The sequence below is a fragment of the Ochotona curzoniae genome, unplaced genomic scaffold, assembly GCF_017591425.1.
Source record: "Ochotona curzoniae isolate NIBS_2020 unplaced genomic scaffold, NIBS_Ocur_1.0 contig_3050, whole genome shotgun sequence".
Lineage (NCBI taxonomy): Eukaryota > Metazoa > Chordata > Mammalia > Lagomorpha > Ochotonidae > Ochotona > Ochotona curzoniae.
In genome coordinates, this window is record NW_024465705.1 from 806542 (window position 1) to 831084 (window position 24543).

At 44.5% G+C, this 24543-nt stretch overlaps 1 protein-coding gene across 1 annotated transcript in view; it reads left to right on the forward strand.

Moving 5' to 3' along the window:
• LOC121155736 (structural maintenance of chromosomes protein 5-like) overlaps positions 1-19709 on the forward strand; it is a 60258-nt gene extending 40549 nt beyond the window's left edge. Inside the window, 12 exon segments of the mRNA XM_040979204.1 lie at positions 746-919; positions 994-1163; positions 5206-5329; positions 6164-6286; positions 12431-12556; positions 14896-14991; positions 15404-15511; positions 15729-15848; positions 17658-17837; positions 17922-18017; positions 18366-18505; positions 19559-19709. Of these exon segments, the coding sequence (XP_040835138.1) occupies positions 746-919; positions 994-1163; positions 5206-5329; positions 6164-6286; positions 12431-12556; positions 14896-14991; positions 15404-15511; positions 15729-15848; positions 17658-17837; positions 17922-18017; positions 18366-18505; positions 19559-19568 (1467 nt within the window). The 3' untranslated portion in view covers positions 19569-19709.
• Positions 19710-24543: the final 4834 nt, after the last annotated feature.

A 24543-nucleotide genomic window follows, 5' to 3' on the forward strand; every position in this document is an offset into this window, starting at 1 on the left:
GATTCATACATTCCAGATTATCTTGCAGAAAAACTGTAGTTTAGAATGGAAGGCAGTGGGACCTGGTGTGGTAGCCTAGCGGCTCAACTCCTCGCTCTGCTTGTGCTGGGATCCCATATGGGCACTGATTCGTTTCCCAGCTGCGCAACTTCCCATCCAGCCCCCTGCCTGTGGCCTGGGAAAGCAGTTGAGGATGACTCAAGGCTTTGGGACCCTGCACCCCTGTGGGAGACCCGGAAGAGGTTCCTGGTTCCCGGCGTCGGATTGGCGCAGTACCGGCCGTTGCAGCTCACTTGGGGAATGAATCATCGGACGGAAGATCTTCCTCTCTGTCTCTCCTCCTCTCTGTATATCTGACTTTCCATTAAATAAATAAATCTTTAAAAAAAGATTATATCTTACGCTACAAAACTCCTAAAAGATTTGAAAAAATTCAAACAATTTTAAATCTCCTTCGCATGAAAAATGTTTTCATTAAGTAGTTAACAAAATATATGGGAAGTGCTTGCGAAGCTGCATGTTTGGGCCGTAGAAATGAAGAGCGTGCACGAGGAGTACGGGCTCCCGCCGTTGTCTCAGTGATGGCATTAGCGGTGCTTGAAAGCATAACGTGTATCTAGAGTGCTTCGTACTTATCTAGACTCTGAACTAAACCTGCTTTGTGTTTGTAATTCTTTAGTCCTTTAAAACATGTTTTAATTGTTATTACATGTACTTTAACGTCAGTGCTTGTTTTGCATTGTAGGTAATACAAGAAACTCGACTGCAACAATTTTATACAGCAGAAGAAAACTATGTGGTGAAAACATCTTTCTATTCGAACAAGCTTATTTCCAGTAATACGGCCCTGAAAGAGGCCCAGTTCCTCACCGTGACTGTGGACCTGGAGCAGAGGAGGCATTTGGAGGAGCAGCTAAAGGTTGGTGAATTTGACTGGGCTGTTACACATGTGAGCTGTGTTTCAGATGTACTAACAGTTTTGAATTTCCATAGGAAATTACTATGAAGTTGCAGTCTGTGGAGTCAGAATTGACTGGCTTGTGTGAGAAAAGCAAGCTCCTGGAATGCAGAGATAATGACCTGAGACAGAAGAAGAAGGGGCTGCTTGAGAGAAAGACCAAGAAGAGGCAGCTGGAGCAGAAGATCAAGTCCAAGCAGGGAAGGTATTTTGCGGACTGTGTGGGGAGCGTGCGAAACCCTGAGCGCAGTGTCGTCTCTCTGGTGCCTGACCACATCCACACTAATGTTGAAGTAGTTTTTCATTAAACCCTGCTCGTCCTGCCCATGATTGTAAACGTGATTTTAGTCAGTATGTCAAGGCGAGAGGGGTGTCGAGTGGTGCTGTCTGCTGTCAGCTCCTCAGTCCTTGGGCACCTTTATGTGCCTAAAAGAACGGAGATCTCAAATCCTGCTTCTATGGATTGCAGCTGTTGCTGTTTACCACAATGTCCATGGTAGTGCTCATTTATCAGAAAATAGTAAACTTATTGTGTTTAACAGAAAATAGTTACGAAAAATAACTGTACCAAAAGTGTTGTCCAAAGAATGGAACTGTGTCAGGTTTCTGCAGCAATCCTCAGGTGGGGGCTGGAGGTTTCCCGGAGCTGCCTGTGTGTTCAGTGTGTGGTGTGTCCGGTGTGCGGTGAGATGGAGGAGTTGAGCCCTCACACAGAGCTGCCATTATGAAAAGGAGGAATACTGTGGAGACCTTTTAGATAGCTGTATTTACTCTTTTACCATCACAACAAAACTTGTGAAAATATAGTTTGTTAAAGTTTAATTACAGTATGGAATCTTAAGTCATGTCAGTGGACTTATGTTAGCATCCATTGTGGTTTACATTTTTTGAAAAGATTTATTTATTTATCTGAGAAGCATGGTGACAGAGGCAGGGACAGAGAGCATGAAGTTCTTCAGTATGCTCATTCACCCCCAAGATGGTTGCAACATTCAAGTCTGGGCCATGGACGCCACGGTCGCAGTAACTTGGAGCATCTTCACGGTCCCCCGAGGCACGTTAGCCGGAAGCTGAAGCAGAAGCAGGTAGCCCGACTCAGGCTGGTGCTCCAGTGTGGCACGTGAGCATTGCAGTCAGCAGCTGCATGTGCTGTGCCACAGTGGTGGCTTCCATGCGACGTGAATGGCGATCTGTCTTTTTTTTAACATGTATTTTAATTTTTACTAGAAGGACAGATTTACAAAGAGGAGAGAAAGATCTCACATCTGCTGGTTTACTCCCCATGTGGCCCTGAGGGTCAAAGCTGAGCCAATATGAACTAGGGCCCAGGAGCTTCTACCGGGTCTCCCATATGAGTGCAGGGTCCTAAGGCTTTGGGCCATCGAGTGTCTTAGACCACGAGCTGAGAGCTGGAAGGCCAGTGGAGCAATTGGGACACGAGCTGGCACCCTTATGGTGTAAAGGAAGAAGCATACCAACTAGGAGGTGCTAAGCCAACAGAAGCCCCTAAGTGAATGTTTTACCCATAATGCTTTTGTTACATCCTGCATTATAATATTATTTAAAGCATGTGGATAAATGATTCCATCAAAATTGTTAAGTTGGAAAGTTGTTGGGCTTTCTGCGTCAGATAACAAATTTTGTAGAATTCTGGTTTTTATCTAAAAGATTGAATTAATCAGTGGTAATAAATATCAGCAGCTCTGTTCGTTGAAGTGACAGGCTCACTTCATCTCTTCTTGGAGAAAGAAAAATGACCAAACACTCTGACTTATCTAGTTGTCATTTCTCAAGTAGAGATAGTATTCTAGGAGAAGCTTCTAATGCAGCTTCCAAATGGCTCAGCCCAGCAGTTGTCCTGGAGAGCCATTCCCCAGCTGCCCCCCAGCCATCCCCCAGCCTCTCCCCAGCCGCTCCTCAGGCAGACCCCAGCTGCCCCCCAGCCATCCCCCAGCCGCTCCCCAGCCTCTCCCCAGGCTCTCCCCAGCCGCTCCCCAGGTGTCCCCAGCTGCTCCCCAGGTGGTCCTGGCTTGCTGTTAGAAGGAAGCACTGAAGATGCTTCTCCCAGTGCGTGCTGACGAAGGGCTCAGTGGCTGCTGCTGCGCTGTGATCCTGCTCTGTTGATTAGCTTTGCCTTGTGCTGTTACTGGCCAGGACACAGAGCACAGTGAGAGGGGAGCCTAAGGCAGGCCTAGCCTCACGAATCGCCCTGAAACGCCAGTGGACATCCTAGGGCTTTGTGCACTGCGCTTGCGTGTCCGTGCCCAGTGAGTTTGAAATGGTAGGAAGCAGGTGCAGACAAAGCCGCCAGCTCTGGAGGAAAGCAGTAAGGGATAGAAGGTTTTGCTGATTTTGTAGAATAGGGTTTTGAATTTAGCTATGTTACAGAAATTGGAATGTATGTGATAGAATAAGAGCTAGTAGAATTTGTCGTATAGGGAAAAGTACTCTTTTTTTCGATGCCTTTCCCATATCCTGTCATGACACAGCTCAGTCCTTTTGGTTGTCACTGCTTTGTAACTGCTTGTCTGTTCTATAAACGTGGTGATTAGGACACATACCTTTAGTCACAGGTGGCCGTTCATTGGTTTGAATGGATATATGCTCACTTTGTTCTGCCTGCCTGTTAACTCTTACTCAAAGCATGAATTATGTACTTTGGTTGCATAGCAAATCTAACTTTCTAGAATTAATTTCAACTTTACACTTTTTTCTTGAATTTGAACTAATCATTTACTTCTCTTAAGTCTTGTACAAAGCACATAGCCTTTCTGGAGAAGCACTGTACATTTTTGCAGGAAAGCTGTTTAAAGCACCTGCTCTCACACACTGCGCTTTTCCTGCCTCTGTTCACTTTGGTCTCTGGCAGGACTTCCTAGCACTACTCTCAAGACTAGTTCAAGGGGTTTTTTTAGACTAGCTTTTATAATTATTCAGATTCTGTCTTGTTCGGTGCATTCCAGCTCTCGCCTCGCTCAGTCCTCGCGTGTTTCCTGCATTGTCATTCGCGTTTATCACTGCTTCCATCCTCCGCCCTGCACACCAGCTTCCCGTGCTAGCCCGGGCGCTGCCCCACCTCACGTCTGAGCGCCTTGGTCAGCGTGGAGCCCAGCCTTCTGCTGATGCAGACTCGGGAAGGCGGAGGGTAGCTGGCTGCTCACCAGGTCTCAGCTCCTGGTTAACACTCCGTCGGCTCACCAGGTCTCAGCTCCTGGCTAACACTCAGTCGGCTCACCAGGTCTCAGCTCCTGGTTAACACTCGGTCGGCTCACCAGGTCTCAGCTCCTGGTTAACACTCAGTCGGCTCACCAGGTCTCAGCTCCTGGTTAACACTCGGTCGGCTCACCAGGTCTCAGCTCCTGGTTAACACTCGGTCGGCTCACCAGGTCTCAGCTCCTGGTTAACACTCAGTCGGCTTTGTTCTTGGCCTTTGCAGGTGTTTGGCCAGTAAACTTGGGGACGACTTTGTCCTCAATCATTCCATCACTCTCTATCCCTTCCCTCCCCGAGTCCCTTCTGCTTCTGTGTAAATTAATGTTTTGCAAAAGGAACCTAATATTTTTAAATTATTGTGTTGTGCTTTATTTTCATTTTTTACCTAGTTGATCAAGGCTGTGTTTCATAGTAACAACAGAGAAGGCTTACATTTGTTAGTTATGGGCTAGCCGTTGTACTGAGTATGTTGTAGTCTTCACAGCCCCATAGGGAAGTACTCTTAATTTTTTTTCTAAGATGTATTTATTTTTTTACATTGTTATTGGAAAGTCAGATATACAGAGAGGACGAGATACTGAGAGAAAGATCTTCCGTCTGTTGGTTCACTCCCCAAGTGACTGCAACGGCTGGAGTTGAGCCAGTCAGGAGCCAGGAGATTCTTCCAGGTCTCCCACAGGGGTGCAGGGTCCCAAGGCTTTGGGCTGTCCTCGACTGCTTTCCCAGGCCACAGGCAGGGGCTGGATGGGAAGTGGGGCCGCCAGGACACAAACCAGTGCCCATTCAGGATCTCGGCACTTGCAAGGTGTGGACATTAGCCGCTGGACTAGCACTTCAGGCCCAGGGAGGTACTCTTACTTTCTGCAGTCCACAGATGAGGAAACCGAAGCATAGGAGACTGCTGTCCGTGTCTGACAGTGGCACTGCCATTGGAGCAGGCTGGAACACTGTCTAACCCTGCCCAGAGCTGCGGGCCCTGAGCGTCTGTAATCATGTCTGACTCTGAACCCTTCAATGTTGTGTCTGTTGTGCAGCTTAAAGCTGATGGAACAGGACACCTGCAACCTGAAAGAGGAAGAACAAAAAGTGGCCACCAAAATCAAAGAAATAAATATTCAAAAGGCAAAACTTGTTACTGAATTAACAAACCTAATGAAGGTAAGGGACATTTTCTTGATTTTAGCAATTTTTTATTGCAAGTAATTCAGATAGTCAAATCTATTTTTTTGTTGGTCTTTTTTTTTTTTTTCAAAAGTTAACTTTAGTTATTTATTTTAAAAGTAGCAAGAGAGAGAATGGCGGAGACAGGGTGGGAGGCACTCTGTCGGCAGATTGACTCCCTAAATGGCTGCATGACTGTGGCCTGCGGGCTGGCCTTGCCTGAGCCAGGAGCCCAGAACTTCTCCCAGCTCTACCACGTATGTGGGAGGGCCATCCTCAGCTGCTTTCCCAGGAGAGTTAGAGCAAAGCTGGGACACCAGCTGCTGCCCACATGGGGTGCTGGCATCACGGGCAGTGGCTTACCCTACTCTGCCACAGTGGTAGTCCCTGAGAGATGTTTTATTCCTTATTGGAGGGAAGATTGTGATGAAGAAATTTGGTGTTTTAGTTATATAGGTGAGAAATTTTTGTCATCAGTTTTAGTTTGCTCAGTTACTGAAATTTTCTCATTAGATTAAAAGCGTTGATTAGATTATTTTATTCCAGATAACTTTTAAAAAGCAGGAAGATTCTGTCAGAGTTGCCTTTGTGGCACTGCAGATTAAGCTGCCGGTTGGGCCCCTGGCTGTACAGCTGCTGGCTCGAGGGCTGGCCCCTGGCCGGAGCTGGCAATGGCTGACTTCTACTTTAATGCTATATAAGAGAATTTCATTCATGAGAGGGAATGTCATTTTTGTGGATTACATGATTTATAATTTAACTTATTTTAGAAGTTTCTCATAACTCTTAAACACAAAACTATTACGGATGTCCTCCTCCCCCCCCACTTAGATTTGTACTTCGTTGCACAAACAAAAAGTTGGTTTAATTCTTCAAAATACTACAATGATCTCTGAGAAGAATAAATTAGAATCGGATTATATGGCTGTGTCATCACAACTACGCCTCACTGAGGTAAGATGTGTGCTTTTATTTCTGGTGGAGATTCAAGCTTCCGGTCAGTTTGAAAACACTTCATATATATCCCCACTTGCAATACAGTTTGTTGTTGTATGCAGTTGAATTTACAAACTTAATGCATACAGCTGCTGACAACGTAAACTTGAGGTCACATTAGAGCAGCTCGGTAACCTTGACAATTGAATCTGTTAATATCTGTGAATTGATAAATATCAGATAGCGTGTAGCGGGAAGAAAGTATGATAGACCAGATTAATTTAGAACCCAGGAACGAACTGGTAATGAGATCCTTTGGATTTCTCAAATTATTTCCATAAAATAAAAATACAGTTAGCGTTATTGACATCCATAAACTAACGGACAGCATGTACCAACAAGTAACTTTTAAGGCCTCCTCATCATTTTCTTACAGTATTGCTACGATGTTGACCATTGGAAGTTAAGTGGTGAACTTGACTAGTTAAGATCTTAGACTGCTCTAATGAGGGAGGAGCTGCAGGGCCACAGGGCCACAGACTCTTCTTGCACTTCCGACCAGCTGGCTGTGGATCCAGAGGCCCATGACATTCTCAGAAACACCCTGGGTGAAGGACTGTAGCTTTGTTATAAAGGGTACAAATCAGAACTGTTCAGATGCAGAGAAGCCTGGAAGGAGGAAGCGCAGAGTCTGCCCCTTCCCCGTGGAGCAAAGTGTAGCCCTCCTGTCCCGTCTGTGTAGCCAACAAGGACACTCAACCAAGTTGTGTTGCACAGGGATTCTGTTGCGGCCCTATCATGCAGGCTGCTTGATTGGATCATTGTCCATGTGATTAAGGTCTGGTTCCAGTTCTTTCCCAGATTTCATGAATTTAGACTGATAACAGTTTCAGTGACCCAGCACTTTAATCATAGCGTTTATCTTTGTCACCATTGCCCACTGATATTTTGATTCATAGTCTTAGCATGAACTCAGATGTGATCCAAGGGACTGTGAATGACAAAGGCTCTGCTATCACTCAATTTCATGAGTTTTAGAATAAAAGTCAACTGAATTCCTTTTTGTGTGGCAGCTGGAAACTCTAAAATAGAAGTGGGTGAGTTATAGCAGCCCCAGTAGTAGCAGCAAGGCTATGGTGATATCACCAAGGAGGAGGTTAGAGAACCCGAGATCAGGATGCCCGGATGTTCTCATCTGCAGTGGGAGGAGGCCTTGGTTAAGTATAGAACGCTCAGCACACCAATCTGAGTGCTGGACGCTAGCAGGCAGCCTATGGACTCCAGAGAATTGGGAGAGTGCTGGAGCGGTCCGGCATTGCAAATTGGCAGGTCAATTGAACCTTCTTTGTGGAACAAAGCTAATTCTTGAGAAGTAGAGCCAAATGGTAGTTAATGGAGACAATAAAATGTGTACTGTGTTGTACCGTGCCTGACAGTGTTAACTAAAGCAGAACTCTAAAATGTGCAACAAGGGGAACAAGCAAGGTAAAATAGATTGTTTGCTGACTTGCCGTGTATACATATTATGGATAAATAAAAGAATATTGCTTCAGGTTAGGTGCTTTGGGAGAAGGAAATACAGGAGAATTTGAATAATATTTACAATAGGGACCCAGTAGATAGTACCTCTTACAGACCTGGTAGGGACATAACAATATTCTATGCATAATACCTCCGGTAATATTCTTATATCATGGATAACTTTTAGAATAAAAAATAAAATCCTTATTATATAACCCACCATAAACATACCAGGTGGCAGAGCAGTAAAATGCCTCACATTGAGTAGTATCAGCCCTTTATGCCCATGACCATCTGAGTACATCCACTTAAATGAATTCTGCCCTTGGTGCCCATGTCCATCTGAGTACATCTCAGTAAGAGAATTCTGCCCCTTGGCGCCCATGTCCATCTGAGTACATCCCAGTAAGAGGATTCTGCCCTTGGTGCCCATGTCCATCAGAGGACATCCATTTAAATGGATTCTGCCCCTTGGTGCCCATGTCCATGTGAGTACATCCAGTTAAATGGATTCTTCCCTTGGTCCCCAAGTCCCTCTGAGTACATCCAGTTAGATGGATTCAGCCCCTTGGTGCCCATGTCCATGTGAGTTGTTGAGTTAAATGTATTCCACCCCTTGGTGCACATATCCATCTGAATACATTCTGTTAATTGGATTCAGTGCTGGGTGCCCATGTCAATCTGAGTACATCCAGTTAAATGTATTTTTCCCCTTTTGTGCCCATGTCAATCTGTGATCTTTAGTTAAATGGATTCTGCCCCTTGGTGCCCATGTGCATCTGAGTACTTCTAGGCAAATGGGTCATGCCTCGTGGTGCCCATGTCCATCTCAATACATGCAGTTAAAAGGATTCTGTTCTCGGTTCCCATGTCCATCTGATTACATCCAGTTAAATGGATTCTTCCATTGGTGCCCAAGTCCATCTGAGTACATCCAGTTAAATGGATTCAGCCCCTTGATGCCCATGTCCATGTGAGTGCTTGAGTTAAATGGGTTCCACCCCTTGGTGCACATATCCATCTGAATACATTCTGTTAAATGGATTCAGTGCTGGGTGCCCATGTCAATCTGAGCACATCCAGTTATATTGATTCTGCCCCTTTCGTGCCCATGTCCATTGAGGACATCCCGTTAAATGGATTCTGCCCCTTGGTGCCCATGCCCATCTGCGTACATCCAGTGAAATGAATTCGGCCCCTTGATGCCCATGTCCAACTGAGTACATCCAGTTAAATGGATTCTGCCCCTTGGTGCCCATGTGCATTTGAATACATCCAGTTAAATGGACTCGGCCCCTTGGTGCCCATGTCCATCTGAGTACATCCAGTTTAATGGATTTTGCCCTTGGTGCCCATGGCCTTCTGAATGCATCCCAGTTAGAGGATTTAGCCGCTTGGTGCCCATGTCCATCTGAGTATTTGAGTTAAATTGATTCAGCCCCTTGGTGCCCATGTCCATCTGAGTGCATCCAGTTAAATGGATTCTGCCCTTGGTGCCCATGTCCATCTGCGTGCTTGAGTGCAATTCCCAACCCTGCTCCTGACTGACGCTCCTGCTAAGGTGCAATCTGGGAGGCATGAGGAGGTGACTAAGCTAGTGAAAATCCTGCACAGCATTACAATGAATCTCTGGCTCCAACTCGTGTGTTCTTCATGTAGCCTCTGTTCTTCTTCTTTACTTCTACTGTCCCACTTTCTACTCTTAAGATTTTACTTCTTCCTATCCCACCAAAATTCAGTTATAGAACACTGACTTTCAGAAGTGACAACTAAGGTTAGATATCGTTTATTTGAAATGTTTAACCTTAGAAGTGATTATGTTTTTTTGGTTTAATGGGTATTCGCATATTGTAATGAAATTATTGCCTGATGAGCCTGAAATTTCAATATAAAATTGGTGTTTTCACGGTACCCTATACACATCTCGCGGGCAGTTTTATGTAATGTGTTAGTATGCCTGGTTTGACTGTGGCCTGTCTCATCAAATCAGGTATTAACACCCAGAAGTTTAGGATTTTCGGATTACATATGGTCAAATTGCTATTTGCAGTTTAAAATTGACTGAATTAGAAGTTTTCATCTTGTGTGGTATTCTGAATTTCATATATTGGGCATTAAAATTTAAAGTAATGTGTTTTCAGACTTAAGAGTTGATGTTTGACTATTAGAAGTTTATGTACCATAAAGTTAATTCTATTCTTAATAGAAAGTGATTTTCGTTTAGTTGGACTCTTAAATGAACTTATAAAAATATTTAATGTTTCATTTTTAAAATTCTACAAGTAATTCTCACTTCTACCAGAAGAGGGCCTTTTTAGAACAGCTTTTCCTTGCTCCATGTCAAAGGTATTTCTGTGTATCTTCCTGTGTGGTTTTTGTGACAACTGAACTTCCTCAAAAAGCATTTCAGAGTGAAAATTTTACTTACTAATTTCTTCCATGACTTATGCCTACAAAGTAATCTTTTTTGAGCTGCTGATTTGGGCTGTTGGGAAGGCTGTAAATCTTGCCTTGTTCCCTGTGATGTCTTCAACAGATGGACTGTGTTGTTGATTAACTGCAGAAGGCTAGATTCCAAGGAGAAATACAAACTTTCTCACCAGCTTCACTTGATGGGACTCTAGTTGAGTACACCTTGTTTCTGCCGCTGCCAGCCAAAACGAAGGTTCAACGAGAACTATCGTTTAAAAAAAAAAGGCCTGGTTCAGTGGCTCAATTGGTTAATCCTCCCCTTTCCAGTGTAGGGATCCCATAAGGACACCAGTTTGTGTCTGAGCTGCTACACTTCCCGTTCAGCTCCCTCCCTGCTTGTGGCCTGGAAAAGCGAAAGAGGATGGCCCAAAGCCTTGGCACCCTGCACCCATGTGGGAGACACAAAAGAGGCTCCAGCCTCCTGGCTTCAAACTGGTTCAGCTCCAGCCATAATAGCCACTGATTCTTTCTGTAAACTTGACTTTGCAATAAAAATAATTACATCTTTTAAAAAAATTTATTGGAAAGTCAGATATAGAGAGGAGACAGAGAGAAAGATCTTCCACCACTGATTCACTCCCCAAGCAGCTGCAATGCCTGAGCTTCAGCAGACTGAATCCAGGAGCCTGAAGCCTCTTCTGGGTCTCCCACACAGTTGTCGTGTCCCAAGGCTTTGGGCCATCTTCGACTACTTTCCCACAAACAGGGAACTGGATGGGGAAGTAGGTAAGGCTGCTAGGATTAGAACTGGAGCCCATACAGAATCTTGGCGCATGCGAGGTGAGTGCTTTAGCAGCTAGGCTGCTGCGCTGGGCCCAGAATAACTAAATTTTTGTAATAAAAAACCAAAAATACAAACAGGTGCTATATGAAGAGGTATACATGAATTTAAAGAACATTTTATCATGTCACCAAGTAGAAAGAAATTGTTGAATGAGGTTTTGTGTTAACTCCAGAGCTTCAAAGATTAAAGTCATTGACAGTATATTTCCTGTAATGCTCTAATACTTCGCTTTCGCAAGCGTAAGAGGAACAGGAAGCGAACTAGGAGGTAGGAGGGTGTCTAGTTGCTGTGGAGCGTCCCTGAGTGTGCTGGTCCTCCGAGGGCAGTCCAGTGTTGCCGACTGGCAGGCCACACCGTTTTCTCCTCTCTGTCTCAGGCTGTGGGGACTGAGGAGTTCATGCGAGAAAACTCTTTTCAGTTATGTGTTCTCTAATTGAGCGAGTCTTGGAGACTCCTGTGCCTTGATGTTATTCATTGTTTATCCCTGGAATGCCTTTGTTGCTGCTGCTCTAGTGCTCTGTACAGTTCTCGTGGCTCCATGACCAGTCTCCTGTGCTGCACGTGGGCTGTGTTCAGACTCACGCCATCGAGGTGCATCGTGCCTGTCAGCAGGCCTGGGTAGAACTGTGACAGCCTCTAACTGCATGCATGTGCAGAGAGATGGTTTAGCTTTTTAGTCTTTTAAAGTATAAAATGGGACTAACATCATGGTACAGTGTTGTGAGGAATAGTAGTAACACTAGCAGTGATAGCAGAGTCTCACTGAAAGCCTGCAGCTGGCTGGGAGCCAGCAGTGAGTGAGAGCCTGCAGCTGGCTGGGAGCTGGCAATGAGAGCCTGCAGCTGGCTGGGAGCTGGCAGTGAGAGCCTGCAGCTGGCTGGGAGCCGGCAGTGAGAGCCTGCAGCTGGCTGGGAGCTGGCAGTGACTGTGACTTCTGCCTTGCCATGGGTCCTGTGTGATCTCCTTCCTCACCATCTCAGTCCAAGGTGGTGCAGGCACTACTAGGTGCCCGTTCATTGGTGAAGGCGTGGCTAGGTGGGTCAGTGCAGGGGAGCTGCGTGGGCAGCCGTTGGACACCGCTGAGCTGCCACATCTGAGGCTTTGTTAGAGCAGAACAGAACATGGCTTAGGGAGCGTTCGGAAGGTTCCCTTCAGAGATCTCAGGGAATCAAGAGTTGGGTTACTGTGTGCTACAATATTCCAAGGTTTAAGTTCAAATCAGCTTTTAAAGTATTTAAAGTATTTATGATTTGATATTTGGTTTCCCGTGAGCATGGTGTTGATGATTATTATAACCAGAACTCAGTGATGTATTTGGTGATGTAATAGCATAGCTCTGATTTACCTGTGACATTGAACTTGTACATTTCTTGTTCTTACTACAGCAGCGTTATGGTGAGCTGGATGAGAGCAGACAGAGGTTACTGCAGAAGTGCAAGGAGCTGATGAAGAGAGCCCGGCAGGTGTGCGACCTGGGTGCCGAGCAGACTGTGTCCCCCGAGTACCAGACAGTAAGTATGGCGGATGTGGACGCTCTGAGCAGGGCCCGGCGAGCGCGGCTAAAACACGGCAACTCAGTGTGGGGGGAAGTAGTTTTGCTTAACAGATTTTATGTGTTTCATTTACATTTGCCCACTATTTTTACTGCTTAATACTAAAAGTCTTAAAACACGGAACTCACTTTATAAAAACATATCTTAAGATTAGTTCCTTTGGGGAAAGTGGGCTTTTCACCCAAAGGTGTAAATTCCTGGGTAAATTTGAGTGATACCTGGGGTGAGAGGAAAGGTGAAAATGGTTTTCAGGAACTTGGGGGTTCAGCGGGGCTGGATATTCAACTGTAGCATCTCTGAAGAAAGGAGGAAAGAAAGGTTTTTTTCCGGTGTATTTTCTATTCCGACATAGCACTCAGTCAAGCTGGAGTCATGCCCTTCAGCCGGCATTCCAGCTGATGTGAGGAACCCTGGGCTTCGGGCTTCGTCTGTCACGTGGGGAGGTGAACGTGCCGCCGTGCTTACTCAGGAGAAAGGGGATACATAATTAGAAGTTAATTTGAAACTATTTGGTATTTTATTTTTTATTTTAATTTTACATATCTATTTCAGTAGATAATAAAGTCTCTACTAAAGATGAAAACAACTGGAAAAAAGAATAATGCAGATTATGATTTTCGTATTCTTAAATCCAAGAAGCCAAGATTGGAGCGATGGGAGACATAGCAGGGACTCGGTAGATGCCTCTAGAACTAACTGTGGGATGTATTCCCATGATAACACTAGATCTTTTGTGAAGTGCATTGTGTTAAGCATAAAATAAATAAAGTTTAGTATCATAGCTATTTTTTTCTGAATACAGGGTGATTCATCCTTGATAATTTCTTCTACTTTAGAAAATAATATTTCATTAAATAAATTGATTATTGCTGTGTAATAGATATTGAATGAGACAGACATATTTCCTCGTCTACTGAAATTTGCATTCTAGTAAGGAGGACGGGGCTGACCAAAACACAGAAAGCCGAATAGGGTATGTTCCGAGGTGCGAGATGCCAAGGAGAGGAGCGACGGGGTGAGAAGTTGAGAGAAGTCAGTGTGGCTGTTAGGCAATGGCATGCAGTGAGTTTGCTGATGCGTTTCAGGTTAGGGCCGTCTCAGTGGGAATGAAAACTGCACAGACAGAGAGCAAAACCCTCGAGGGGCGCGTGGAGATGAAGAGAATCCACAGAGGGAGGAGGAGAGCGCTCTTACTAACACTTGAGTTTAGACAAAGGTGTTCTGTGTGGAGAGCGGAGTGGGGTGGGACAAAGGACACCGTGCACTACGTTATTTCCTTGGCCCACCAACAATTTATTGTTTCATTGGTTGGCGTGGCAACCATGAAGGCCTGGAGAGAAGTTGACATACTTCAGGTTGCTTTCATTGACAAAGCCAACGAGATCTGTTGAGGTGTTGGAAGCGAGCAGGCTGAGGGAGAGAAATCCTCTGAGTGTTTCAGCTGAACGGGTAGTGCGGAGGGGTGGATCTTGCTTCCAGTGGGAAGTGGGCAAGTGGAATGAAGGTTCCTTTTGTGTGTGATGGAAGGTATCTAGCAGAGTTCCGTGAGGGTAACTGTGTGTCGGACACATACACCACAAGGCGACAAACACCGAGAGGTTAATGTCCTGTGTCAGCCTTTTCCAGGGACTCGTGTCTTGTAGTCCGTGGACGTTGCTGCTTGTGCTATGCAAAACGGTGTGTGCTGCCCTTCCCTCAGGACAGGCTCTGTTCCGACTGGTCTCTGTGGCGTGGGCTCAGAAGGTAGCACTGTGGTGACTTTCTGCTGGCACATTGGATTCTTAGGATGCTTTTTACTTCTTCATAAGTGCAGTGTCAAGTTCTAACTTCTTGCTCTCTTTCAATGCCCCACATACTCTGGACCCATTCTACCAATTCAGCAAGTACCTACCATTCCAAATGGACACAGCTCCTCACCCCCATGGTATGCAGTACTCGTTCTTTCTCCAACTTCTGCTCGCCCCTCCGCTTTGCTTGACCGCCTGAGTCTCCTGTAGCCTTGACTGCTCTGCTTTCCCAGATTCTGTAGTATGTGTTAGCTCCTGCTGACTTAATGCTCCCCAGTAACACATTGCCTTCCGTGCTGTGTAGTGTATCCACTCGGTCTTCTCTCTGAGTAAAGTTAAGCTTTTTGGAGGCACAAGATCCTGCTTATAATGACTCTGTCTCCCTGAGTGCTAGCATGTAGTTGGGCAGATAGCTACTTATTCAGCAGGTTATTGTTACTTATTTTAGTTATTTGAATGGAACTGCTTTTCCTTATAGTATCTATAGTAACTTTTTTCTTTTTGGTGTAGGCTTTCCAAGATCTTCCAAACACCTTGGATGAAATTGATGCTTTGTTGACCGAAGAAAGATCGAGAGCATCCTGCTTCACGGGCCTGAATCCTACAGTATGCCTCTTTGTGTGCTCCCGCCCCGTAGCTGATGTCACCTGCACACACGGTTCCCCTAGTGCTCGCCTCCCACTCTGTACTAGAGCGCTTGGTAATAATAAGCTAGACAGCAGGAACAATGTGCTTTAAATGCCAGAATCTGAATCGATTAGAATTTTAAATAGATTCCTGCTAAGGAACACAGTGTTCCGTGCTTTTTCTTTACAAAAAGAATACTTAGGCTGACCTGAAACCCTGCCATGTCTGCTTTCCCTCCTCCCCTCCCAGAGTATAGAAATGACGTTTGCAGTGTGTAATAAGAACATATTAATTGGATCCGTACAGTGCAACACAATTGGCATCTTCAGGTCATATTTGGATTTATGTAAGAATTTAAATAATTTTGTCCTTTGTTGGATTTGTGTTAAAGCAAGTGGTTGAAGAATACATGAAAAGAGAAGAAGAAATCGAGCAGTTAACTGAGGAACTACAGGGAAAGAGAATTGAACTGGATAAATACAGGGAGAGCATCTCCCAGGTAATTGTTTAGCTTTTGTCTCTCTCTGTCATGTTTGTTGTTAATGGTACGAGAATATAGAATAATGCAAGATAGAGTGAATGCTCCTGGGGTAAAGGTGTGCACTCATTGAGCAGGTTAACACGGAAACAAAATGTAGTCTATATGAAGTCTTTTTTTTAACAGAGTGTAATACAATACTTCCCTTAAATTATGTTTATGTTACTTTTATTTTTAGGTAAAAGAAAGGTGGCTTAATCCTTTAAAGGAGCTGGTAGAAAAAATTAATGAAAAATTCAGCAATTTTTTTAGTTCTATGCAATGTGCTGGTGAAGTGGATCTCCATACAGAAAATGAGGTAAAATTATACTTGAAATGTATTCTGGGTAGGCAATTTTAATTATGTACTAAAAGCAAATTATTTAGTTATTTTGCATTTGTAAATTATTTAGTTATTTTGCGTTTGTTTCTGAAGACTTTGCTTACTAGAAAATTACTCAAAGGAAGAAATGCCTGTAGGATTCCATTAGGGTCATTTTTTTTTCTTTTCCTGTTTTAAATCAGTGACTAATACCTTACTAGTAACTCCTTATGTTTCTGTTTTGAGTAGTGGCTGCTCATCTGTGTTGGACAAAGGCATTACTCTGTAAAGCAACCATTGTTGAAGGAGGAAGAGTTGTAAGCTAGCTAACATAACTGAAACACACTTAGGAAACCAATGTGCTTTTTAAAATTTATTTATTCTATTCAAAAAGCAGAATTTACAGAGAGAGAAGGACAGTCGGGGAGACAGAATAATCCTCCAGTCAATGGTTCACTCCCCAAATGGCCATAACTAGTGACCTGAGCTGATCAGATCAGAGGCCAGGAGCCAGTAACCCTCTGCATCTCCCACATGGTGCAACGTGGCAAAGCCTTGGGCCATTCTTTGGTGCTTTCCCAGTCCATAAGCAGAGAGCTGCATTGGAAGGGAAGCAGCAGGGCCCGAACCAGTGCTGAAGTGGGCTGCTGGCACCATGGGGCAGGGGATTAGCATTCAACCAAAGACACAGGGAAAACCTGCCCTCAGCAGTGGAACCCAGAGCTGCTTTGCAGTGTCATGCAGCATGGTGTACCAGGTGTGCTTGTTGCCTTCACCTCTGGCTTACAAACCAGACATTCTGCTCTGAATGTGTTAGCTGTGCCTGGATCCATGGGATCTACCTGGAATGTGTTAGCTGTGCCTGAGTGGATCCTTGGGATCTACCTGGACTGTGTTAGCTGTGCCTGAGTGGATCCATGGGATCTACTCTGAATGTGTTAGCTGTGCCTGAGTGGATCCATGGGATCTTTACAGCTTTTGGACCGTAACTGCTTGGCTAATATTTTACTGCTTTACACGAGCTGGTACCGCTAAGTTTTAAGTTGTTTTTTCCTATTAAAAAAAAAAAAACTTTGGGCCCAGCGTGGTGGCGCAAGTGGTTAAGGTCCTCACCTTGCACGCCCGGGATCCCATATGGGCGCTGGTTCTAATCCCAGCAGCCCCACTTCCCTTCCAGCTCCCTGCCTGTGGCCCGGGAAAGCAGCAGAGGACAGCCCAAGGCTTTGGGACCCTGCACCCGCGTGGGAGACCCGGAAGAGGCTCCTGGCTTCGGTCCGGCATAGCATCGGCCATTGCGCTCACTTGGGGAGTGAATCATTGGACGGAAGATCTTCCTTTTTGTCTCTCCTCTCTGTATATCCGCCTTTCCAATGAAAAAATAATAAAAATAAATCTTAAAAAAAAAAAACTTATTTGAGGAGAGTGGAAAGGGATAGCCCTTTGCCTGTAGAACTGTGTTATGAAAAAGCAAAAATTCTAAAAAATAGAAATTTTCATTTGAAAGGTGCAGTTACAGAGAAACAGAGAGAGTTCTTGTGTCTGCTGGTTCATTCCCAGGGACTGCAGTGGTCAGGATTGGGCCAGGACGAAGCCAGGAGCTTGGACCCTGTGCAGGTTCCCCACCGGCTGCCGACTTGGGCTGCCTTCTGCCTTCCCGGGGCCATAAAGTTGAACAGTTGGGATTCTGCATCTGCAGCTGCCAAGCCCACTGCATCTGCTCTTGGAATTGATTATTCAGTCTCTTCAGCAAGGATTAAAGTAGCTGAAGAAACTGTCATTTTTCATCACTTTTTCAATGTTTTACAGGAAGACTATGACAAATACGGAATTCGTATTAGAGTCAAGTTTCGCAGTAGTACTCAGCTGCATGAATTAACTCCTCACCATCAAAGTGGAGGTGAAAGAAGTGTTTCTACTATGCTGTACCTGATGGCACTTCAAGAGCTGAACAGGTGTCCATTCAGAGTATTTGACCAAATTAACCAGGTAGAGCAATGGTTCTTTTGTTTTTAAGTCTTACTGTATGCTGTAGTAAGTTTAACTGCATTCAGTGTCTTTGTCCTTGTTTAGGGAATGGACCCCATCAATGAACGGAGAGTATTTGAAATCATTGTAAATACTGCCTGTAAAGAGAACACGTCTCAGTACTTCTTCATTACACCAAAGGTAGGCCCTAAGCGATCTAAAGTGTAACTCCAGTCTCCCCTGGGCTGACCCATCAGCTGACACCTCCCGGAAAGGCACTAAGAATACCGTAATAACACGTGTACTGATGAGGGGAGTGCGTTCCCATGAGAAGGGCGCATGCTATTCTGTAGGCGCGAGGAGCCCCCTTGGCCTGGGAGGTGCATCACTGCTGTGGGCTGGATTCCCACGGTACTGCATCAGGTGATGCTCACAGCACGGCAAGGTTGTGTTGGAGAGCTTCAGAGCACCTGTTAAGGATATACGCGTTTGAATGCATAGATGTACACTCAGAAGAGCGTAAGTGACATTTTGTCTGTTTCAATATAGCTCCTGCAGAATCTTCCTTACTCGGAGAAGATGACGGTGTTGTTTGTCTACAACGGGCCACACATGCTGGAGCCGAGCAAGTGGAACTTGAAGGCTTTCCAAAGACGGCGGCGGCGCATCACATTCACTCAGCCTGCTCAGTAAGAGGCAAAGGGAGGGAACTTTGGAATTTTCTGTAAAATTCTGTTTGTAAGTATGGATCAGCTGAATAAAAGTTAGGTAATTTGTTACAAGTTAAATATGGGTTATTTTTGGAAACCTCCTTCTAGATGCAAACAGGGTGATGAGCTGGACACCATGGCTTCTGGAACATTGTCTGGTGGTAAAAGTCTTTGGTTTGGGTTCAGTTTGATTTCTTTACGCTCTGTGTGTCATTGGATTCCCATTTTTGAAACATTTAATATTGCAGATCAAAGGTATATACATCAAGGGTGTCAGTCGTAAGAAGTGTACTTGCCACGGTGGCCTGGCTCAGCGAGGAGTGGTGTGGGCCGCTCAGCGCCCCGTGGTCTGTGTCTCGATTCCTCATTTCCTCCCAGTGTTACGTTTACATTTGAATTATTGATATGGACATGTCTAATGTATAGTAATAATTTATGACAAATTAGTCATTTCTTCCTGTTAAAAAAAGATTACTTTTTCTGCACTAGGAGATAAGAATTGTATAGGCCTTTAAGACAAGTTTTGCAAAACTTAATGCTACAATTGTATTGGTTTTTCAAAGGCAAAGAAAACACTGGGTTCAGAAATAGTAGCAAGACTTCCTTGAAAGGTCAAAGGTGGCCACTAAATGATGCAGAATATGGCCAAAGGGTCGACAGAGTATAATCAGGTGACAAGGGCTTTGTAAAGTTGGGAATTTTGTTTTTTAGTTTAAAGTCAATTGTATTTTACAAGTTAAATTTCTAGAAGCATTTTTATAATTTTTAGAAAGATTTTTCATAAGATTTCTTAGACTGGTTACTGCAGTTTATGTTTGAGATTTCTCAGCGCTGTGTACTGACGGGGGACGGGGCAGCACTGGTGGACTCAGAACCAAAATGCTGTTTGAGCATGAGTTTCTAGATCCTTCTTGCAGCGCGAATCTGCGCAGCAAGAGTCCTTCCAGCGTGAGAGAGCTGGAGGAGAAAAAATATGCATGTTTTGAGTTACACTAATTAAAAGTGCCAAACAAATTGTATTCTCTTAAAAAGGAAATCTTAAGGATGTGAGTCACTCCAGTCATGCCTTTCTCTGAGCAGTGGATCAGATCTGTACCAGATGTGACAAAGTATTTTTTCGACTTGCTCACCTGAATAAATTGAAAAATTATATTCAGTTCACGTTTGTATATTTTCAAATAGTCATTGAAATTTATTCTTATTGCGTGGCTAGACCCAAGCCCGGGCCGGGAAGAGGGGCGGGGCTGATGCTCGGGGACGTGACCCCTGGCAACATGGCTGCTGCCAGGGTCCCCAGGCTCGGCCAAGTTCGTCTCCCGGAATGCAACCAGCAGTCTTCACGCCCACTCGGAAGGCTGCTTCGGGGAGGCTGGACCCCCCACGCGTGGCCCTTTTCCGGCTTAGCGTGGTAGCACAGGTACAGCTAGCTGACACCTGGGCCAGTGGCGCTAGGGGTATGGCTAGACCCAAGCCTGGGCCAGGAAGAGGGGCGGGGCTGACGCTCGGGGACGTGACCCCTGGCAACATGGCTGCTGCCAGGGTCCCCAGGCTCAGCCAAGTTCATCTCCCAGAATGCAACCAGCAGTGTTCACGCCCACTCGGAAGGCTGCTTCAGGGCGGCCAGTGCGCCAGTTGGCGCCAGGCTTCGCCTGCTGGCCACCCTGCCAGGGAGCCCTGAGAAATTGGTTCTCTGTATGCTGCTCAAGACGGCTTCATGCTGAAGCTATAGCGTTTTGGGGACACCAAGCAACCCTAAAGATTTCCAACGGCTGTAAATCTCCCTCAGATGAATCTGCTGCTATCATGGTTTCACTCCATAAGTTCCGAATGATTGTAACTCCCAATATAATGCCAATTCCTTACGATACACAGTAACTGGGTGGGAACACAGAGAAATCTCTCATTTCCCTTGAAAAAGCTAGGAATCCACGTAGTGTAACCTGCAGCAACTAGATAAGTATCTTAAAGTTGATAGATCCAGACCAGCATTAGACAACAGCAAAAGCTAAAATGACACACAGGGGAATTAGGAACGACCCAAACAGTCTATTAACAAGTGGTCATATGCACAGAATAGGGGAGAACCCCAGAGCGGAACAGAGGGACTGGAGGAGGCTTATCCCCCACCCATAAGGACTCCCGGACTCCCACCAAGGTCTATCAGAATGGACACAAGAACGTCAACACAACTGCCAAAGAGAACACGGGGATCTGGAATGCCTCCGAATGCTGTGAACCCAGAGGACAGACACCCCCTCTCTTTGGACCAACTACACGAGATGGAAGAAGCCCGAGTCCTTCCACATAGGAACCAACGACATCAGAACAACAACTAGGAACCACGATTGGTCATCAGAACCAGAAGATCAATAAACTTCTGGCAGGACAGTGGGGGAGGAATCCTCTCCAGTCCTTACCTAGTTTCAGCTCTGGGCCTCCACCCCCTAGAAAGACCAACAAGGTTCCTCCTAAACCCCCCTTCCCCCCTACACACACACACACACTTACGCACACACTCATATACACACACTAATAGGATGAGATAACCAAAGAACAATAAAGATAGGTCATCAAGGACTCACTCATATACTATTAGATGGAACATAAAGAACAAGTACGCATTAACAAGGTATGAGAGATTTCCCTGCAACACCCCCCAAAATCGTTACACACCTCAATTGAGGAGGTGACATTGAAATAGTTGTAGAAGGTAATCAAGAAGTTACATGTAATTTTTACATATTGTCTACTCAATACTATGTCAGACATCTAATGTTTGCCTGGATTTAACCTGTAATTTATGCTTGGTTGATTGTTACTTTTTGAACCTGTCACTGATACTGTCTAAACCCAGAGGTGCGGAAGAATTGAACTTTTTTTTTTTTTTTTAGCATATTGTTCACTCAACACTATACCAATTAATCCCATAACATTGTATATCGACGCTGATGTTTTGTTGGGGGTTTTAACTGACCGGAACTTTACTCTGTTAGCTCTACCTTCAGACCAGAGAAGGTCTCCCCAAGAGGCCACTGAACTTATCTGGACAATAAGACGCTGGACTTTATGCTAGGTACATGCTCACAATGAAGGAATTTCAACTGAACTTGAACTGTGGTTATGCAGCAAGATGGAGCAATCCACTATGGGAGGAGGGGTGTGGGAGGGGCGGGGGGACTCCCCAGTGCTTATAAAACTATTTCACATAATACAATGTTAATAAAAAAAAAAGACAGTGAAAAAAAAAGAAATTTATTCTTATTACAATAATGAACAGTAGGTTTATGTTCTCTGAGACATTTTCTCTCTAAGGAGGTATTTTACCTTTTTGAATCTTTTTAAAAGCCTTCCTCTCTTAAACTAAGTATAATGCATGAAATATGAAAATATTTTAAGATCACACTTTTATCTAGTGCGAATAAGTCTTGTAAATATTGAAGAACTTGGTAACATGTTAGTAAGTTGAAGTTCCCAGATGTTTTCTACCCGACGTCTTTTATAATGTGTGCTTGGTGTGCTTTGTGTACTGTCTGAGTCATCTTACCTCTGCAGCATGACTATCAATGTGAAATAAACCTGAAGATTAAGCATGATCAAAAAGAAAATGGTCAGTTATATTTCAGTTTGTATATTCCACCAATTATTCCAAACCTTGTTTGTAAACATTTTTATTTTGCCACAGGACAAATCTAATAATCTGGTTTTTCATTAACTTTTGAGCTAAGAGGGCAAATTATGTGTCATTTTAACATTAAGGGATGAATCTGATAGAATATAGGTTCAGCCACTTAAAGTTCTTGTATTTTTAGCAAATGTTGACTTTTTTTCAAATTACGTACAAATTGTAAAAACCTCACATGGAAACCTGATTTGATGAATAACATAGTATTTAAAACATTAAATAGGGAGGTAACAGCAATTTTGATAACTAAATCTTCATTGATTTGCCTTTAAAATATTCTCTATATTTAAAGTAAAAGGAAATATTTCTGGCTTCTTTCTAATTGTTTTGAAATATGTATCTGTTTTCTCTGAACCTTTAGTAAGTGAAAACTGTAATTTCATCCTGTTGTGTGTGTATGCGTGTCACTGAAAAAATCTGGAAATGCTATTTCATTGGTAACAAATGCATATTTTCATATTCCTTTGGTGTGTATTCTGTAAAATGGGAATGCTTCTTTTATACTTGAAACCTTCTTAAGATGATTTTAGTTTCAGATTTACTAAAACACAAGTGTCCATCATTTACAAAACAGGATTTGTCAGTTTATTATCAGGTCGAAAATCAAATGGCTTGACTACCTGCAGAGAAATAAAATCTAAGAAGCAGTAGACACAGATGATAAGAAGATTCGAGAGAGCCAAAGAGGCTGAGGTAGCTTAATGGCAAGTAGAAGGTTTGGGACTGAAACGCGGAGGTAAACGTGCCCAGTAGCCAAGTCTGTCTGTGTCTTACCTCAGACTGTTGTCTGATTGGGAGTCCGAAAGACTTAGCAGTTGCTCATGAACAGGTCGCTGAACTAAGTCTCCACACTGATAGAGCGAGGGTCATTCCTCACTCACAGACTTGTCGGGAGGATCAGATCAGACACCTGTCGGGGAGGCACGTTGGCACTTCTCGTGTCTTCTTTTGTTTTCATTTGAAGGGTAGATAGATCTTTTCCATCTCAGGCCACTCCCCCAAGCATAACAACCAGAACTCTGGATCATATTTATCAAAAAATCTAGATACCAAGACTTTAAGCCCTTAGCAATACAGGTCAAGTTATTTTCATTTGCCTTGTAGCCTGTAAGTGTGTCAGTGAGGTGAGCTGCCCTGAGGATTTTTGCACCAATCACGTTATTTCCGTTTAGTTAATGCTGTGTAGCAGAATTTGTACATTGAGAGATTCTACCCTGTTGGTGATTCAGAGAGTGGCAGTGCGGTGGGCCTGTGTGACTGGGCCCTCGTAGATCACAGCTGTCTGGTGTTGGGGTCATCGCTCTGTCTTCGTGATGATAAAGTGACCCAACAGCACCCTTCTCCTGGTTACGGCCCGTCATGACGTGAGGCCTGCGTGCCTTTGCTTGTTGCTCTGGAGTCAGCTGCCAGTTTGCGGGGAGGTTTGGGTGCTTTGGGAAAGCCAGGTTTGTTAAATTCCCAAAAGGAAGAACAAAGGTGCTCTGCTTAGCTTCATTCCAAGCTGTGCTGGGGGACTTGGTGAAGCTGACAGTCTGAAACCAGGGCTGACTGCAGCCTGCCTGCATGAGAAAGTTCTGGCAAAGGTTAGCTATTTTTAGGCAGGTCAGAAGTGACTGAAATATGTTCTCTTTCCTCAAGTATGATTGCTTTATCTGTTTGACTGACATTTTGTCAGTGAATTTACATTTCATTTTGTGCAGTTTTCACGCTCGGATTCAGCGGCATGCAGCCGAGTGCGCGTGGAGGGGACGGAGGGCCCTGCAGCCATTCCTGCCAGAGGGTCCGTCAGGTGTGGCCAGAAGGATTATTTTGGTGAGTGTTGAGTTGCAGGGAGAAGAGTTCACGTGCCCAACAGTCTGCGAGCTGTCACTACTTTTTCTTTCCTTTTCTTTTTCTGTTTACTTTCATACATTAGATATTAAACTGAGCAGACGTCTTCCAGGTGGTTTAGGCTGTCCGTTTTTATGAATCATGAAAAGGAACCATTTGAGTAAGCAAGGCTTAGCATAGAAAAGCCTGATTTTTATTTTGTAACCTTGATGCTATAATGTATTTGCTGCATTATGCCCTGTGTGCGTTTTTAAATGTGGGTCCATGCCTAGATAAACTACAGCCTCTGTGTCAAAGGCGGATGGTGGTGGAGAGCCCCGATTCTCAGCCCTCCATCCTAAGAATGAACTGACTCCCCAGTGGGCTGCTAGCAGAGGAAGCCTTTCCTCCTCGCTGCAGCTAGCTCAGCCTTCACGCGTCCTGCTCCTGTCCCCGGCTGCTCCATGCCCTCTCGGAGGTAGCGTGCTGAGCACCTCGGCCCTGGTTTGTCTTCAGCGTCTCATTT